The sequence below is a fragment of the Macaca thibetana genome, chromosome 8 (assembly GCF_024542745.1).
Source record: "Macaca thibetana thibetana isolate TM-01 chromosome 8, ASM2454274v1, whole genome shotgun sequence".
NCBI classification, from domain to species: Eukaryota; Metazoa; Chordata; class Mammalia; order Primates; family Cercopithecidae; genus Macaca; species Macaca thibetana.
Genome location: NC_065585.1, coordinates 113032638 through 113050719, shown reverse-complemented (window position 1 = coordinate 113050719; position 18082 = coordinate 113032638). Strand labels below are relative to the sequence as shown.

Here is an 18082-nt window from a genome sequence, read left to right as displayed (position 1 = left end):
AAGTGATTCTCCTGTCTCAGCCTCCTGAGTAGCTGGAACTACGGGCCCCCACCACCACGCCCGGCTAATTTTTTGTATTTTTTAGTAGAGACGGGGTTTCACCATGTTAACCAGGATGGTCTTGATCTCCTGACCTTGTTTTCCATCTGCCTTGGCCTCCCAAAGTGCTGAGATTACAGAAGTGAGCCACCGCATCCTGCCTCACGTACAGTTCTAAGAATACAGAGAGATCACTTGTGCCCTTTGCCTAGTTTCTGCCTGTAGTAACATCTTAGAAAACTGTAGCACAATGTCACAATCAAGAAGTTGATATAATCCACTAATTTTGTTTCTGTGAAGTTTTATTATATGTGTAGGTTCATGGATCCACCACCACAGTCAAGTTAGTGGGGAACAAGTCCCCACTGCAAAGATCCCTAAGGTTGCTTTCGAGTATGTTAGATAAGTGGGATTATGCCTTATGTAATCTTTAGAGGTTTGGCTTTTTTTACTTAGTGTAATTCCCTTGAGAGTCATTCAAGTTGTCGCTTGTATTGGTAGTTTATTTATTCTCATTGCTGACTAGTAGCCCATGTTAAGTATATATCTAGTTTGTTTAACCATTCAGGTTTTTGTGTGAACATGAGTTTTTATTTCTTTAGAATAGGTACCCAAGGGTACAACTGCTAGATTGTTTGGAAATTGCATAGTTTGATAAGAACCTGTTTTCTAGTGTGGTTGTACCTTTTTGCATTCCCAACAGCAACATATGTGAGAGATTTCTGTTTCTCTGCATCTTCACCAGCACCAGTATTATCACTGTTTTTGTGTCATGTGAGATACAATCAGGTATGGATTTTAATGTAAATATAAAGTAGCTAAAATATCATATACTACAATAAAAAGTGATGATTAAACAAATCAGTAATATTATAAAATTAAGTAACATTATACTTAATTTTTTCCTTTTTTTGGAGACAGAGTCTTGCTCTGTCACCCAGGCTAGAGTGTAGTGATGCAATCTCGACTCACTCCATTCTCCTCCTTCTGGGTTCAAGGGTTTTCCTGCCTCAGCCTCCTGAGTAGCTGGGTTTATAGGTATCTGCCACTACGCCCAGCTAAGTTTTGTATTTTTAGTAGAGATGAGGTTTCACCATGCTAAAGGTGAAGGGGATTAAGCTCCACTTCTTTAAGGGAGGAATATCAAAGAAATTGTGGACGTAGTTTAATATGAGGAAACTTAGGAACGGAAAAGTTAAGTGATTTGTCCAAGTGCATACCTTGTGAGTTGCAGAACCTGGATTTGAATCCCAGCAGACTCCATGTGTTTTTGGTTGTTCTGTGAACCATATGCTTTGAGCACTTAACCTCTTGAGTGCATATTCGAACTCACAAGGTTTGGTGGCCCCTTGCCTGTAATCCCAGGACTTGGGGAGGTGGAGGCAGGAGGATCACTTGATCCCAAGAGTTCAAGACCAGTCTAGGCAGCATAGGGAGAACTCATTTCCACAAATACAGAAAACAAAAAAATTAGGCCCGCTGTGAATACCTGTTGTCTCAGCTACTTGGCAAGCTTAGGCAGGAGGATCTTTTTGAGCCAAGGAAGTTGAGGCTGCAGTGAGCTATGATTGCGCCAGTACAACGTGTTTCTTTAAAATAAAAAAAAGTTTTAATGACTTTCTTCATACTTACGTGTTCATATCTAGATATTCATGAGTGATATGGCCCTCTCTTTTATATCTGGTTTAGTACTTTGACCCAATTTTTACATTCACTCATTTAGTTGATAGATACTGATCACCTCCTGCCAAGTACTGGGATGCTCACTGTCATACGGGAAAGAACTTTCAGTTTAAAGATGAACTAACTGGCCTGGCACCAAGAAATTTAAACTATATATCGGGCAATTTCTGATAACTAAATATTGGGAAATAAACCGCCCCCCACCCCAGCTTTCTAGTTCACACCTTCTCTAATTGTTAGAAGACGGTGCATAGTTTTAAGAATGCATTGTAAACTGAAGTTGGCAATGGGATGAAGTTCCTCAGAGTTTGTATATTGCTAATATCAAAAGCAATAAATACTTGAGAGTCCTGGGCAGTGTTGGAACTGTGAACTGCCACTGTCTAATTTTTTTTTCCTGGTACTTTAAATGACCACGAAGAACTGTGTGTCGTCTGGGTTAGTTTTAAGTAGGTAGTTTGAGAGAAATGAAATGACTCGTTTCTTTGAAGAACTCTGCTTTGTAAAATGAGTCACCAAATTTGCTAAAGGAGAAAGGAAGAGAGGTCTTAGAATTTTGATCTTTTTCATATTCTGTGCTTATATTTCATTTTGTCAGTCCATAGAAAAGTCTTTATTGTGGTAATCATTTTGACATTAAACTTCAGGGTACTTAGGATTAAACCATAAGGGCATGTGCACCTTAGGGCATTAGAATGCAACTTTATGTTCATAATACACTGGACTGATGTATACATTAAAAAACTTAATGTTTTAGCATGTATGCAGTGAAATTGTGTGAAAAGTAACATTTCATAGGCTGACCAGGGTTGAAATAGAGCAAGCCATCTAACAATTAGTTAGAAGAACTAAAGGATGGAGTAAGAACAGGACCAGAGTTAAGGGATGAAGCATCCTGCCTTTATAAGGAACTTCTTTGTTGAACTCTAAGGATTTGACAACCATGTTTCTTGTTTGACAGCATTCAGTGAATTTCCTAATACTGAGGTTAAGTTCTCTCATATATACACACATATAGTTTCCTGTCTAGTCTAATTCAAACCTTAAATTCTTAATTTGTATCTGATATACCTCTTTCCCTCTGTGTCTGAGAGTACTAAGGGAATTTCTTAACGAGGTTAAGTGTTAACATATACAGACACTTCTCTTGCCTATACTTTAGCAGCTTAAAACCCTAGGAATTCTCACCTTTTCTCTTTCCCTTTTAGATATATGGCAGACATGAGGAATGGCCTGAGTTGGAGTTTGCTTCTTAAGAAGTTCTATCAGGCAGGGCGTGGTGGCTCACGCCTGTAATCCCAGCACTTTGAGAGGCCGAGGCAGGTGGATCACCTGAGGTCAGGAGTTCGAGACCAGCCTGGCCAACATGGTGAAACCCCGTCTCTGCTAAAAATACAAAAATTAGCCAGGTGTGATGGCAGGCGCCTGTAATCCCAGCTACTCAGGAGACTGAGGTAGGAGGATCGCTTGATCCTGGGAGGCACAGGTTGCAGTGAGCTGAAATTGTGTCACTGCATTCCAGCCTGGGTGACAGAGTGAGACTCGGTCTCAAAAAAAGAAAAAAAGAAGTCCTATCAAAGTCAGAGCTTATGAAACATGCTGATTAGAAGTCAGCACTGAATTGGGCTGGGATTGACTCCTCAAAGATTGAACATAGTGGTGTGGTGTACCCAGTGCTAACTTGCTGTCCCTATTCCCCAAGCATGTCTGAGCAGTGCTCAGGTTCTGCCTTTATGAATTTTGGAACATCATTGTTCTTCTCTTTTCCACCTGTGCTCCCATTAGTCTTCCTTCTTTCCATCATCCTGCCGAAAACTTTGTGATCACCTTGGCAAAGGGACCTTGGTTTCCATAGGTCCTAAATCAGGGTGTGAATTTGGTTATTCTACAGATTGTGTCAGTAACTGTCACTTAACAGTAAATACTAGTGGATTCCTCAAAACTAGGGAGTCATGCACTGTGGGTAATTATTAATATATGGACGGCTTTTTCTTTTAGAAAGGAAAGAGCAATGATTAATACTAAAATAGGCTAGGTGTGATAGCTTACACCTATAATCTCAATACTTTGGTAGGCTAAGGTGTGAAGATCACTTGAGACCAGGCGTTTGAGACCAGCTTGGGCAAGACCTCGTCCCTACAAAAAATAAACATAGTAAGATTAATTGGATGTTGTGGCACACACCATTAGTCCTAGCTACTTGGTTGGCTGAGGTGGGAGAATCACTTGAGCCCAGGCATTCTAGGCTGCAGTGAGCTATGATCGTACCACTGCACTCCAGCTTGACCAGAATGAGACCTAAACCTGGGAACCTGGGAGTCCATAACAACAGCACAGTGGCTTTTTTTTTTTTTTTTTTTTTTTTTTTTTTTTTTGAGATGGAGTCTTGCTCTGTCACCCAGGCTAGAGTGCAGTGGTGCCATCTCGGCTCACAGCAACCTCTGCCTCCCGGGTTCAAGTGATTCTCCTGCCTCAGCCTCCCAAGTACCTGGGATTACAGGTGCCGACCACCACGCTGGCTAATTTTTGTATTTTTAGTAGAGATGGGGTTTCACCATGTTGGTCAGGCTGGTCTCCATTTCCTGACCTCAGATGATCCACCTGCCTCGGCCTCCCAAAGTGCTGGAATTAGAGGCATGAGCCACCATGCCTGGCCAGTGGCCCTTTTTTAAATCCTATGGTTAGTGAATCCTTGGTGACTATAGCAATGTGATCTCCTGAACCAAAGCATGCCTTCCCAGGGCACGAAAAAGGAACAAGTCTTTAAGTCCAATAGGTGACCATTTTCGGGAAGTAAGAACTTGACCACCTGCTTTTCTTGAAGTCAGTGCCAACTAGAAACTGGAGCTTGACCAAAGCCAGTTCACTTCTGCTGAGCTACAATCAGAATTAAATGCCTGGCAGACCATTTTAATGGTTGCAGTAATCCATTTTCATGGTGGCAAGGCCTGAATGGGAAATCATACCAAGACAACAAAGCCGCCTTTGGAAATGAGATGACCAGCAGTCCTCAGCAGGGTTGAGTCTTGCAACTTGGTGTTTCAGCTCATGGTTACAAAATAAACAAATAACTTATAGATTATTTAAAAAGAGTAAAAGAATTTAACCAGTGTGTAAAATTTACAAACTGGGCTCTGATGCCCCTCTTGTGTGTTAAAACAACCCAGCTCTATGAGATTTGTGCTGCACGGTTATGTGGAGGCCTTAACTTCTCAGTTTCTGAAACCCAAGTTTATATTACATGGTCTGTCAGAGAGGGATGGCACTGCCATAGTCTTGGAATGGGAGTGATCCCTCTGTTCTTGTCTCAGTAGAGCAGTCACAAAGCAAGAATACTCCTTTGACTGAAACCAGGATGTTTCTGCTCCTGGGGCAACCTTAGTCACTGGTTCCCTTTTTTGGTTAGGATTATTTTTTCAGAAGTAAATACTGACTGTTGGTCAGAATTGAAATGTGAAGCAAGTTACATGAATATATTTTTGCCAGATCAAGCTTGTCCCTGAGGATCAAGGACGGGCAGGAAAATGAGAAAGAGTATTTCTAAGGACAGTGGACACGCTGAGTTTGTATTTCCAAACCAAGGAAATACATTTGGGCTTGGATTTGTTCTCATTTTTAAAATAGTCGTTTATGCTTGTAATTTAAATGCCAAAATGTATAAATACATAAAATGAAGTTTATCTATAATTCTACCTTCCTCTCCACTATTAACATATAGGTAACTTGGTATGTATTCCTTTAATACCGTTTTTTCCCCCTTGAGCATGTACTAACTTATAAAAACCCTAAGAGAATTAAACCGGGGATATGGGCAGTTCCTGCTGTTTGCTTTTTCCCTTAATAATCACGAACCTTGTTCTCTGTCAGTAAATCTGGATATCTACTTACTCAGCTTTTTAAATGTGCAAGTTAATGAATTTGGGCTTTTTTTTTTTTCCCCAAAAAAACTTTGTTAATTACGAATTTGCATTTGTTGAAATTGGACATATGTATTTGTAAGTATGTTTTAATTATCATAAGTTAAAATGTGAATAATTTTCCTAGTAACCATATATTGATCACTATTCTGGTCTATATAGTCCTGAAGTTCTTTTGCACTTTCTCTTTTTGGGTCAGTCTCCATTTCAGTCTATGTCTTACATTTTTCTCCTTGATTCAGATTGATTTTCATCCTACTTCCCTTTCCCCCGTTCTAAATACCTTTATCTTATAATACTAACCTCTCCTGCCTTTTTGCCATATATGGGTGTTTGTCAGTTGAGGTTATGTAACTCTGTTGATACAGTTGTGACTGGGAAATGCCATCTTATTTTGTTTGCCATGTCATCAGCTGAACTGTTTACAAGCAAATACTTAAATCTCCATGAATACGGGATTATGTATTATGTGTATGTACATAATACATAATTATATGTACATATACATACATATGTATATACATAATTAAATGTACATATACATATGATTATGTATATGTACATAATACATAATTATGTATTATGGATTTACGTATATTTCTAAATCAGTCAAGAGATATTTATAGAACATACACTCTGTGTCTAGGACTGTGTTATACACTACAAAAAACAGCCTTCAAACTCTAAAACGCCCATTGAAAGGTTTCATCTGTGAATCCACTGTGTGTTTCAAGAATGGTTTCTCCAAAAGAATGATTCAAACATATAGCACATTTAAAAGCTGCTTTGGGGGTCTTCATTTATATCTTTTAAGAATATGGGTAGATTAAGAGAGAGCTAGCAGAGAGAGAGATGAATATAGCCATTAACACCATGGGTTTACTCAGAGCGTTTCAAATAAGTAACTATACACAGTCATTCCTGAATCATTAGAAGATATTTATCCTTCCCAGTGCCATGATTTTAAGAGGAACCTCAAGAGGCCAGCTCAGAGCAACTAGATGGATGACCTTAAAACCTTTATGAAAAACTAGAACGTGCACAGAAAATGCTCATAGTCTTTGGATACTATGTGTTTACCAGATGTGGCTGCTAGTTGAAAAGTGTGTGTGATTATTCTCTGTTGTGTACTGAAGTCGAGCATTTTTCTATTGCTTTTTATTTTCATGCCTAGATTACCAACAAGATTAGATGCGCTCTTTATTAAAGAGAGGGCCATTTCAAGGCCTGCTTTTGGCCTTTCTCTCCAGGGAAGCTCAAGACTGCCACAAATGACTTTACTTACTGAATCGGAGTTTATTACATGAGAAGCCGGTCAATAAAATGTCTTGCCTTTCCTGGTGGGAGCTGGCAGTGCCATTTAAGAACACGTGGCCAGTTTATCCAAATCTGACTGTAGCCTCTGTAGGAATGCTGGATAATGGCTAAGCCAAGAACACTCTTGCTCTTCTGCCCAGCACAGGATGATTTTTACTAGCATTTATTCTTTCAGTCCTATTGGGGTAAAAAGGAAGTTGAAGGTACATCTACAAATCTTTGTGAGTCCCTTTGGGACAAAACTGTCAGCAGTTTCATCTCTTGAACTTCTATGAGGCATGTTGTGTACTTGTCTAAGAAATATGTTTCCCCGTGTGTTCCATAAAGTAAACATCTGCGGATGCAAAAGGCATAGTGCCAGGCACATCTGTGTCCATAGACATTGCTGGTAAACTAAGGGCTGCTCTGGATAATGCTTTGACCTGCTGCAAAGTTCAGTTGGCGTAGTAATTCATTTGTTATTTTTGGGGAACAGTTTTGTTAATGAGTATTTCATCATGGATTTACATGCTGCTTATGCTTGTATCTTACTCTTGGGGTTTTTTTATTTACTTTGTGAATGACCTAAGCTTTCTGTGATCACAGGCAGCCATTACATATTCAGTTTATTTCACTGACAGTAAGCTCCCTGAAGGCAGGAATCATGTCTTTATGAATTCAGTAGGCTTAGCAAAGCCAAAACTCTGAAGTGCCCTTTAGTGGCTCAGATGAAAAGTATGATGGTAATATACTTTTTAGAGTAGGGAAACTAAAATATTTTAAAATATTTCTGTGATTCCAGGCCAGGCACGGTGGCTCACACCTATAATCCCAGCACTTTGGGAGGCCAACACGGGCAGATCACCTGAGGTCAGGAGTTCGAGACCAGGCTGGCCAATATGGTGAAACCCCATCTCTACTAAAAATACAAAAATTAGCTGAGTGTGGTGGTGAGCACCTGTAATCCCAGCTACTCGGGAGGCTGAGGCAGGAGAATGGCTTGAACCTGGGAAACAGAAGTCTCAGTAAGCCAAGATTGCGCCATTGTACTCCAGCCTGGGCAACAAAGCGAGATTCCATCTAAAAAAAAAAAAAAAAAATTTTGTGATTCTAGATCCCAGTCACCATAGAAAAGCATGAATTTGATCTTCAGGAAGCTATTTTTTCCATTCATTATTCATGATTTTTTTAAAACTTGCTTGATGACTTTCCTAGTCTGAGGAGGTCTCTAGGATTCCAAGCACATTATGCTCTTGGATTTAAGTGACCTCTAGTTGGAATCAAATACATAATGTAAGTATTCAGAAATTATTTCCCCCTTGTCAGTGTGTTCTGCTGGAGGAAAGAATATCTCAGTGAGATGAGATATTCTGGTAGATTTCTGAAACAATAGTGGACTTCATGAGATTCTAGGAAACCTAAGTCTCGTCCATGTTTAAATAAAATGCCAAACATCTGATCTGCCTCCAGTTTGATGAACAAAACAGAGTTGCTTTGAGCCTCTTGGCATCTATGGGTGAATGGCAAACTTAGGCCTGACAGGAGCTTGGATTTTCTTTTTCCCTATGTATAGCAATTTTCTATTGAAACACTAAGATAAGAATCTCTTCACTTTCCATTATGGAATATTTACCTAAGAAAGAATTTCCTCCATAAACTTTATAATATAATATTGATATAAATATCGACTTTGTCTCTAGTCCCTTAAAGAAAGGGAGGTAATAAATTGAGGTAGTTCTTAACCTAATAAAATAAACTTACAGCATTTAATGCATATTTATTTTAGAAAGATGGAAAATACAAATAAGCTAATAAACATTAAAATCAGTTACTATACCATTGAGAGCTAAATGATAGAAACATTTGAGTACACATACTATAAGATAAATTTTTTTCCTTTATGAATACTTACATGTTGGCTACTTTATAAAACAAAGTGGAACTATATATACTTTTTTCTTGAACATCATTTTTATTGGCTGTGTAGTATTTCATTGTATGATACAGATGAACTTTAATTTATATTAAGTAACCTTTTGTTGATAATCCCCAGATTTCAAGTAACCTCTGTTGGTAAATTGATGTTTATGATGCCCTTTTCTCTATAACAATGTCATAAATAATAGTTTATTTTCTAGGTTAACTCCTCAAATTCTAATTCATATTTATCACATGGTAAGATGCACCACTAGATAAATGGCACCATGACACCTAGAACGTATGTTCTGCTTACCATATCATTTTTGTGGAAATTCCTGTAATCCATTAGCACCTGGCACAGTGTCAGAGAGAAAACAGGCAGTCCCCAAAATCTGAATGCATGGGAGATGATATTCTCGCTCTGCCCAGGTTATCCTGACCAGAACAACCAAGTGGAACACTGGGGTTCACGTTCTGGACTAGGGGAGGAGAGTTGCAGGTGACAGGGAGGGCACACTGGATTAGCAGGATTTCCTCACTGTTTGTATCTTTGACACTTGTCAGCAATTCTGGCTTGGCCAACTTCATAAAGACCCCCAGGAACTTTTTTATCTGGTGACAAAGTTGGGGGTATTGGAAGTGAGGATGCAAAAGATACAGAAAACTTGAACAACAAACTTCACCTAATTGATACTTATAGATCATTCCACCCAGCCCCAGCAGAATACACATTTGTTTTAAGTGCACACAGAACATTTACCATGTTCTGAACCATAAGACAAGGAATTGATGGGCATAAAAAAAAGCATGTACCTTTCATATATAGGCATTCCACTTCTAGGTGTTTATCCAAAAAGAAAGAAAGTATACATCCATACAAAGATTTGTACATGAATGTTCAAAGCCATTTTATTTGTAAAAGCCAAAGCTAGAATAACCCAAATGTCTGTCAGCATGTGAATGGATAAACAAACTGTGGTGTATCCACACTCCAGAATACTTCTCAGTAATAAAAAGGAATAGACTGTTGATACATTCAACAACATAGATAAATCTCAAAGTAAATTTCACTTCATGCTAAGGGAAGCCAGATGAAAAACATACTCTATGGTTCCCTCTGTGTAAGTGTTTGAAGCATATATATAAAGAGACCAGATCTGTGATTGCCTAGGAATGGAGAATGGTGGGACAGAGTGAGAGGAAGGATTAAAGGGGCATGAATAAACTTTTGGTGGTGATAGATTGTCTTGGTTGTGATGTTTCTTAGGTTATACATATCTCAAAACATAAAATCGTACACTTTCAAGATGTGTAGTTTATTATATATCAATCATAACCTCAATAAAGCTGTTTATAAATCATAAAATAAGGCATTCAGAATTCTGGGGCTATTTACATCATTATAGTGTTTATCAAACACACATGCAAATGGCATGACATTTTACTGGGTACTGTGCTGGGTCAGTAAACAGGCCTTGCTTGGTGATTCGCACTTCTGTATAACAATAAGCAATGAAAAGTGTTGGGAATCTCACAAAAAGCCTAAAGCTAGACGAGGTGGCTTATATCTGTAATCCCAGCACTGTGGGAGGCCAAGATGGGCGGATCTCTTGAGCTCAGGAGTTTGAGATCAGCCTGGGCAACATGGTGAAACCCCATCTTTCCAAAAAATTAGCCAGACATGGTAGCACACTGTCTGTCTGTCTGTCTAATATTCTCCCTGTCTTTCACTGAGGAAAAATCTTCCATGTATATACATGGTTGACAATTGAACAGTTGAGCATCAAGTTTTCAGTTTTGTTGCATCCGTGTGAGTAGAGAAAAAGAAACAGAAAATACGATGATAATTCAGTAGCTACTCCTTGCCTATTGAATCAAGATCAAATTCCTGAGCCAGTGGCTTTTGATGTTTTGTGTGGTTTGACCCCAAGCTTCTTGTTTAGTTTTGGCTTGCCCTTTCCCGAGAATGTATTTTTTCTTCCTCTACTTCACTGCCTTGGTGAATGCTTTTCTCTGCCTGTGATTCTTAGGCATCTCACCTCATCTTTTGGCTCTATTTGGTAAATGCCCATCCTTTAGATTCTTATTCGGATGCTTTCTCTGGTGTTTCCCCTGTGTTCTGTATTTTAGTAGACACTAAGCACATAGTGTACACCCTACACTATATGTATTTACATATGTGTCTTGAATGACTTTTATTAGTGGCACCGTGGCCAGGTACCTTGGTCATGGTAGGCCTATGTGTTGATTGTGCCTTAAACACAATGGGTGGAAGGCAGTATAGTGATTCCTCAAAGATGTAGAAGCAGAAGTACCATTTGACCCAGCAATCCCATTACTGGATATATACCCAAAGGAATATATGTCATTCTGTTAGGAAGATACATGCGCGTATATGTTCATTGCAGCACTATTCACAATAGCAAAATCGTGGAATCAACCCAAATACCCATCAGTGATAGACTGGAGAAAGAAAATGTACACATACACCATGGAATACTATGCAGCCACAAAAGGGAACGAGGTCATGTCCTTTGCAGGGACATGGATGGAGCTGTAAGTCATTATCCTCAGCAAACTAACACAGGAACAGAAAACCAAACACCACATATTCTCACAAGTGGGAGCTGAAGGATGAGGGCATAGGGACACATGATAGGGAACAGCACACATTGGGCCTGTCAGGGGCTTGAGGGGAGGAAGAGCCTCAGGAAGAACAGCTAATGGTTACTGGGCTTAATACCTAGGTGATAGGTTGATCTGTGCAGCAAACCACCATGGTATATGTTTACCTTTGTAACCTGCACATCCTGCACATGTACCCCAGTACTTAAAATTTTAAAACAAAAAAACAAAACAAAAAAACGCAATGGGAACGATAGTTAGTGAGGTTGGCCCTGCTGTTTTGGAACTGAACAGATGCAGAATTAATGCATTTTGGTTACTATTTAGGTGCATTGGGCTTAACTGTACTTTTACATTTATTAAAGGTATTGTAATTAATGCCTATGAGGAAAGCAGCAACAAAACAAGCAGGAGGAAACAAATTGTTTTTGTATTATTTTTGAAGCACATTATATTGACCATATATTTAGGGCAGAGGAGTGGCAGAGTTACTGTGCTCATGTCATTTTTTTCTTAAGCTAATATTTAAATTATATGGAACCTTCCCCCATCCTTCACATTTTTATAACTGTGCAATGGCTAGTTGGGAAAAGTTAGCTTGTAAATTTAAATCAACTAGATGTAATTCACTCTGAATAATTCACATAGAAATATTCAAGTGTTGGCTTAGGGAATGTACCTTAAGATAACACAGAAAGCTGCATCTCCCCTAAAATTTAAAAAGGAAAAAAAAAAAGAGTTGGTTTAGTGGCATCTTAACAGTGAAGTATTCATTGTATCATGGAAAGAGCATGAATTTAGTATGAGTTGTGGAACATTTGGAATAACATGTTTTTGAGATTTCAGGTGAGAGTTAACTCTCTGGAGTGTCCACACCCTTGATCACTTCCTAAATTTATTTTTCCAGGTCCGGACCCTATTTGTTAGTGGCCTTCCTCTGGATATCAAACCTCGGGAGCTCTATCTGCTTTTCAGACCATTTAAGGTACCTTTTTTATCTTTCAGAAATTATAAAATGAGACAAAAGTCTGTATGCTTCCTGAGGGCTTCTTGGAGCAAGAAATGAAATATTTGAGAAAGCACTTCATAAAGAGATGTTTTTAAAAGGTTAATGAGTAAAGGAGATTTAACAGCTGAGTTCTAATGTATAGTCTCACTTGGGATAATTACATAATTACATATTTATATTTCAAATGCAATAATGTTAGTGAAGATTTATTCCTAATTTCGTATCTTATTATTTGAAATAGTACTGTTGATACTGTTCTTCGGAAATGTAAATAGGTTTTTATGAACTGGGTTAAGAACCTAACCACGATTATTTTTTCCATGGGAAAACTTTCAAACAAAGTAAAACAAAATTTTAAAGGATACCTAGTTATGAGTTGAGGGTCATATTTCCTGGTGTTTATTGAAATATTTAGTGCAGTTACCTGTCTGTCCTTCCTATGGAAATAAGATCACTTGATAGATACATAATGTTGCTAGGATTGAAAACTTCATAGTATATTAGACACCAAGCACTTAGAAACTATGCTGAAATAACCATGCTGCCAAGAAGAAACCTTTTGAAGGTTGGCCTTTGGAGGATAGGAGAAAGCTGGAGCTGATCGAATCGGGGCCCTGGAAGGTATATGTGCCTTCCCTGGAAGGGCCTATGTTCAGGAAGTCTTAAGTTGGTCAGTGTGGATGTGTTAGCAGTGCCTGGCAGGGACCGCACTTACGATTAGGTGATGGACTATCTTGATTTCTGGTTAAAGATCATCCTCATTGAAGCAGGTCCCCAGTGATAAAGGCATGACAGGTTGAGGGATAGGATTCAGCTTCTTAGGGAGAGAGAATAGGATATGACAACTAAAAACTCTTGTGTTGAGGAGGAGGAAGGAGGGTTGCGGGGGCAGCCAGTTAGACCCAACAAAGATAAAACAGTCTAGCTTATGTGCCAAGAGGGCACCATGTCATAATGGACATAACTCCACCTGACAGCCATCCCTTTAATGCAACAATAATGATGATGGCCCAGGGGAACAGAGGTCAGGCGCCAGGTCAGGTGGGAGGAATTGAGAAAGGAAGAGAAGGTGGTGTGAAGAGAGTGCCACCTTTTATAGAATTTCCTGAGTTTCTTCTGACGGGTTGTACTTTTATAAAAGGGACTATTTTTCTATCTTTTTTATAGAATGAAAACTTTTAAAGCAAATTGATCTTCTTAGTATATAAAATACTGTTATGTTTTGGGGTGTATAGAGAGAAAGACATTCACCAGCAAGCCCCTTACATGAATTATTAAAGTGTCGTCACAGTCTTTTCAAATGGGTGAATCTCATTTTTTCAAATGAGGAAAATGAAACTTGGAGCAGTTGAATAAATTGTGCTCAAGTTTACACACATAAAAAATGGCAGAGCCAAGATTCAAACCCAAGCAGTCTGACTCTGTCCTCTCTATTCTGAACTATTATGTTATACTGCTTTTCTGTTTGTGACTTGAGAACACAGTATATCCCTACCAGTGGTGTTTTACTTGAGTGAAATATCCACTTGTCCTTTGCCTTCGAGACCTTCATGGTGTTTAAACCTCCAATTTTTTCAGAATAGAACACCTTGAAGAAAGGAAGAGGCAGAGCTGTGAATCATGACCTCTCTGGCCATAAGAGCTCAAGGCCTTTGAGGTGAAATGTTTATAGTAGCTAATTGGCAACATAGTTCTCTGCTGGGAAGATGTAAGGATGAATCAATCTCAGCATCCTGCCCAGAAACCCTGATGATAAAGTCAGCACCCTGGTACATTCCTGACAACCCTCTTTTAATTAAAGTCCCTGGAGGCTGACCCTAGTCTGCAAATCTGTCTCTGCACTGATGTGTGTAGTGGTCAATCATGTCAAGTGGTGTGTTTTTCCCCTGTGTCATCCATTAATGCAAGCCACCAGCTATTGATTATTTTCAGAAATAAACACATTTTGTTATGCTTATCTTGAGGAGCCGGGAGGGTTGAAGAGAGGGAGTGAAAGGGAGGGAGTGTTTCTGTCTTTCTTGAGCATGAGCTGGAATAAAAATCCAAAGGGATTATTTTTGCATGTCCCAATCAGAATAGCAACATGAAAGCTGGTTCCTTCAGTAAGTAAGCAAAATAACTCAACAAAATTCAACATCATTGCCTGCTTAACCTTTTCTGGCAGTTTTGAAAATGTGGTCAGGGAGTTTTACCAGGTATATTTTTTTGAGACGGAGTCTGGCTCTGTCTCCCAGGCTGGAGTGCAGTGGCACCATCAGCTCACTGCAAGCTCCGCCTCCCAGGTTCACGCCATTCTCCTGCCTCAGCCTCTTGAGTAGCTGGGACTACAGACGCCCGCCACCACGCCTGGATAATTTTTTTGTATTTTTAGTGGAGATGGAGTTTCACCATGTTAGCCAGGATGGTCTGGATCTCCATACCTCGTGATCTGCCCACCTTGGCCTCCCAAAGTGCTGGGATTACAGGCGTGAGTCACCATGCCAGGCCCCAACTATATTCTTAATGTTTTATTGTTGTTATTTTATAGCAGATACATGACCCAATCAATACATGCTCTGACCTTCCTGTTGTATTAAATTTACCTTCTTTCCTTGCCTAGTTCTGTAAAATCCCTATTCTTACCTAGACCAAGAAAACAAAAAGATTGCTATTAACAGAGACACTCATTTTTCTACCATTGTGTAATTTCATGAAAAAAAAAATAGAGGGAAGAGAAACACACACAGATGAATCCATAGATTGATATTTTTTTAAAGGCCCCAAGAATGCAAACAGGTGTGTGTGTGTGTGCACGTGCACATGCGTGTGTGTAATTTGCTTTCCCAGATAACTTAGGAGACATTCGTAAGAGGAGTTAGGTAATCAACAAAGAACTTACTTTTACATGAACAAGATGGTATTACTACAGTTACTCTTGGCTAAACTTGGTTTTTTTTTTATTTTCAGGGCTATGAGGGTTCTCTTATAAAGCTCACATCTAAACAGGTAAGAATTTTAAACTGGCATAAAAAGATCACTTTTTTACTTTCTTCAGTAATGTTACTGGGGCTTGACATTCTTTTTTTTTTTTATTCCTGTTAGAATTTGAGGGTTTTCTTGTCTTTAAAATAAAGAGTGAGATGTATTAGGAATTAGCACAGGAAAATGCTTCATAATTCTATAATCATCAGCTGGAATTTCAGGGACTGTCCCAGAGAAAGATAAACACAGTGGTATACTGAGATTGATTTGTATGTTCAATGAAAATAGTGGTTTATTATTTAAATTCACTTTTATTCCCAAGTCTTTCCCATTTCTTTTTATGAGGTTAAACAAACGTGTACAATCTGTGAATATCAGATAGTGAGGGATCATGCTGTCTGTCAAACCCCTAAACTAAGGCAGAGTCCCGAGTCCAGAATGGAGCAGAGAATGTACAAAATGGAAGTGGTAGTCGGTGATTCTGATAGTTCATACAAGCTTAGAGATTGTAGCTGTATACTTTTTTTTTTTTTTTTTTTTTTTTTAAAAGCTAAACACTTGGCATACACACCTCTCCAATCACTATTCATCTCTCTGGCTCGTGAGAAGAATGATCTTGGAGGCAACCTTCTCTACTGAAAGATAGGGAGTCCAAAGGGATTATGGCCTTTCTGTATTTACTCTGAACAGCCTAATTAGGAAGATGATTTTTTGTTGTTTTTTTTTGTTTTTGAGACAGAGTCTCGCTCTGTTGCCAGGCTGGAGTGCAGTGGCGCGATCTCGGCTCACTGCAACCTCTGCCTCCCGGGTTCAAACGATTCTCCTGCCTCAGCCTCCAAAGTAGCCAGGATTACAGGTGCACACCACCACACCCAGCTAGTTTTTGTGTTTGTAGTAGAGACGGGGTTTCACCATGTTGGCCAGGATGGTCTTGATCTCTTGACCTCGTGATCTGCCCACCTCAGCCTTCCAGAGTACTGGGATTACAGGCGTGAGCCACCCTGTCCAACCAGCACAGGATTTTTTAAGGCATCCCTTAGGATTTGAGATAGGAATGTTCACTTTGTAATTTTGGTCATGCAGTGAGAGTTCAGGGGTTTTATCATTGTGTCATTGTATTCTTGCACTTACAGTGTACCAAAAGGTGATTCGGTTCTCTTTCCATTTTAAAAGATGAAGAAACTGAGGTACAGTGAATTTGATTTAGGAAAGTAGAGCCTCTCCAACCCAAGTTTTCCTCTATTCCCTTGTTCACTGCTGTTCACCTTTCAACCACTTCTAGATTTTTTTATGATTCTCTAAATCCCCAGCTGTGCCCTTGAAGAACTACCCTCACCATCCCTTTGATTCATGTTAGAAATTTGGCTAAGCCACTGAGTCATGATTCTTCGGGACTTGGCTTTCTTATTTCTGCCCATTGCCTGTGGTCATTTCTTTATCTTAGCTCTTCAGTTTGACGTCACCCTTGACCTAGAAAAATAGACATCGTCTGATTTTTTTTTCTTCATATTTCTCTTTTTTTCCCCAGCCTGTAGGTTTTGTCAGTTTTGACAGTCGCTCAGAAGCAGAAGCTGCAAAGAATGCTTTGAATGTAAGTACTAATGATGTAAATGTAGGGGGTTTCCATATGAGGTGGTGGGAAGTAATGGAATCTCTTTGGACGGGAAATCAAGTGGAAAGAATATGACTGCACAATCTAAGAGGGAGGGATTCATCGATTTAATTAGCCCTCTAAAGAGCTTTTTCCAAGAATTGCGATCAGAGGTGCAGATTATTAAATAGCACTCTGCTTTTTGATTGCTTTGAATGAAATGCTCAAAATATCTGAGATCTGATGATGTGGGTCTTATTTTAATCCAGCCCATCCCATCCCATGGTGGTGTGTAGTGCTGCTTTGTTTTTTCCAGAGGAGATATTTGACATGTTAGCTTGCTCATCATTATACTCTACATGACTATGCTCAGAATAGATTGAAATCCTGGCTTTTTTTATGTCATGAGGCTTTCCTTTTAGATATGCAGCATTTAAAAAAAAGAAAAACTGCTCATAGTCTTTATTCTGGTTGATTAAAAATTTACATATAAGGCTTTCCCAAAAGATGTGTGTTGTAATAGAATAAATTACAGTCATTTGTAATTGAGTAAATATATCTCTATTTGGTTTGTAGGTGTTGTTGCTGTGTGTTTTGAGACTTTTACCAGTATTGTTTTGGTGAATATTTTTCCTCCTTAATATGTTGAAAAACTAAACAACTTAGGGGAACTAAGTTAGAGAAGGTGAAAGGAAGCAGAATGTAGTTTCAGATGCTGAGGATGAATCCTCAGGCGAGGAGTCTCAGTGAAGGCTGGCTCCATCATGCTCTAGGCAGTTGGCCTAAGTGGCTGTGAACAAGTGCTGATTGAAGCACTGTTTAGGGTGCTTCCTAGAAGGCAAGCAGCCACTTGACTGGTTGTAATACAGGTACCATTTTGGAGGCTTCTGGGAACTTGTGTCTGGCCTTTGTGTTGCTGTGGTACCTGCAGGTACCCCTGGCAGCTGCTCCTTCGAGTAGACCATGCAGAGTGCTGTTGGAGAGACATGGTATAGGTGATGACTTAGAGGTCCAAGGAAAAGTCTTCATACTTCATATAAT

General features: G+C 39.2%; 2 protein-coding genes across 5 annotated transcripts in view; both read left to right on the top strand.

The window, feature by feature from the left end:
- The window catches only part of SMIM18 (small integral membrane protein 18), a 577762-nt gene that overhangs the window by 390472 nt on the left and 169208 nt on the right, over positions 1-18082 (top strand). The gene's annotated exons all lie outside the window — the stretch shown is intronic.
- Positions 1-18082, top strand: part of RBPMS (RNA binding protein, mRNA processing factor) — a 188256-nt gene that overhangs the window by 77202 nt on the left and 92972 nt on the right. For all 4 annotated transcript variants that reach the window (XM_050802552.1, XM_050802551.1, XM_050802553.1 and 1 more), the window contains exons 2-4: positions 12388-12465; positions 15436-15474; positions 16979-17041. In XM_050802552.1, the coding sequence (XP_050658509.1) occupies positions 12388-12465; positions 15436-15474; positions 16979-17041 (180 nt within the window). The remainder of the gene's footprint in view (positions 1-12387; positions 12466-15435; positions 15475-16978; positions 17042-18082) is intronic.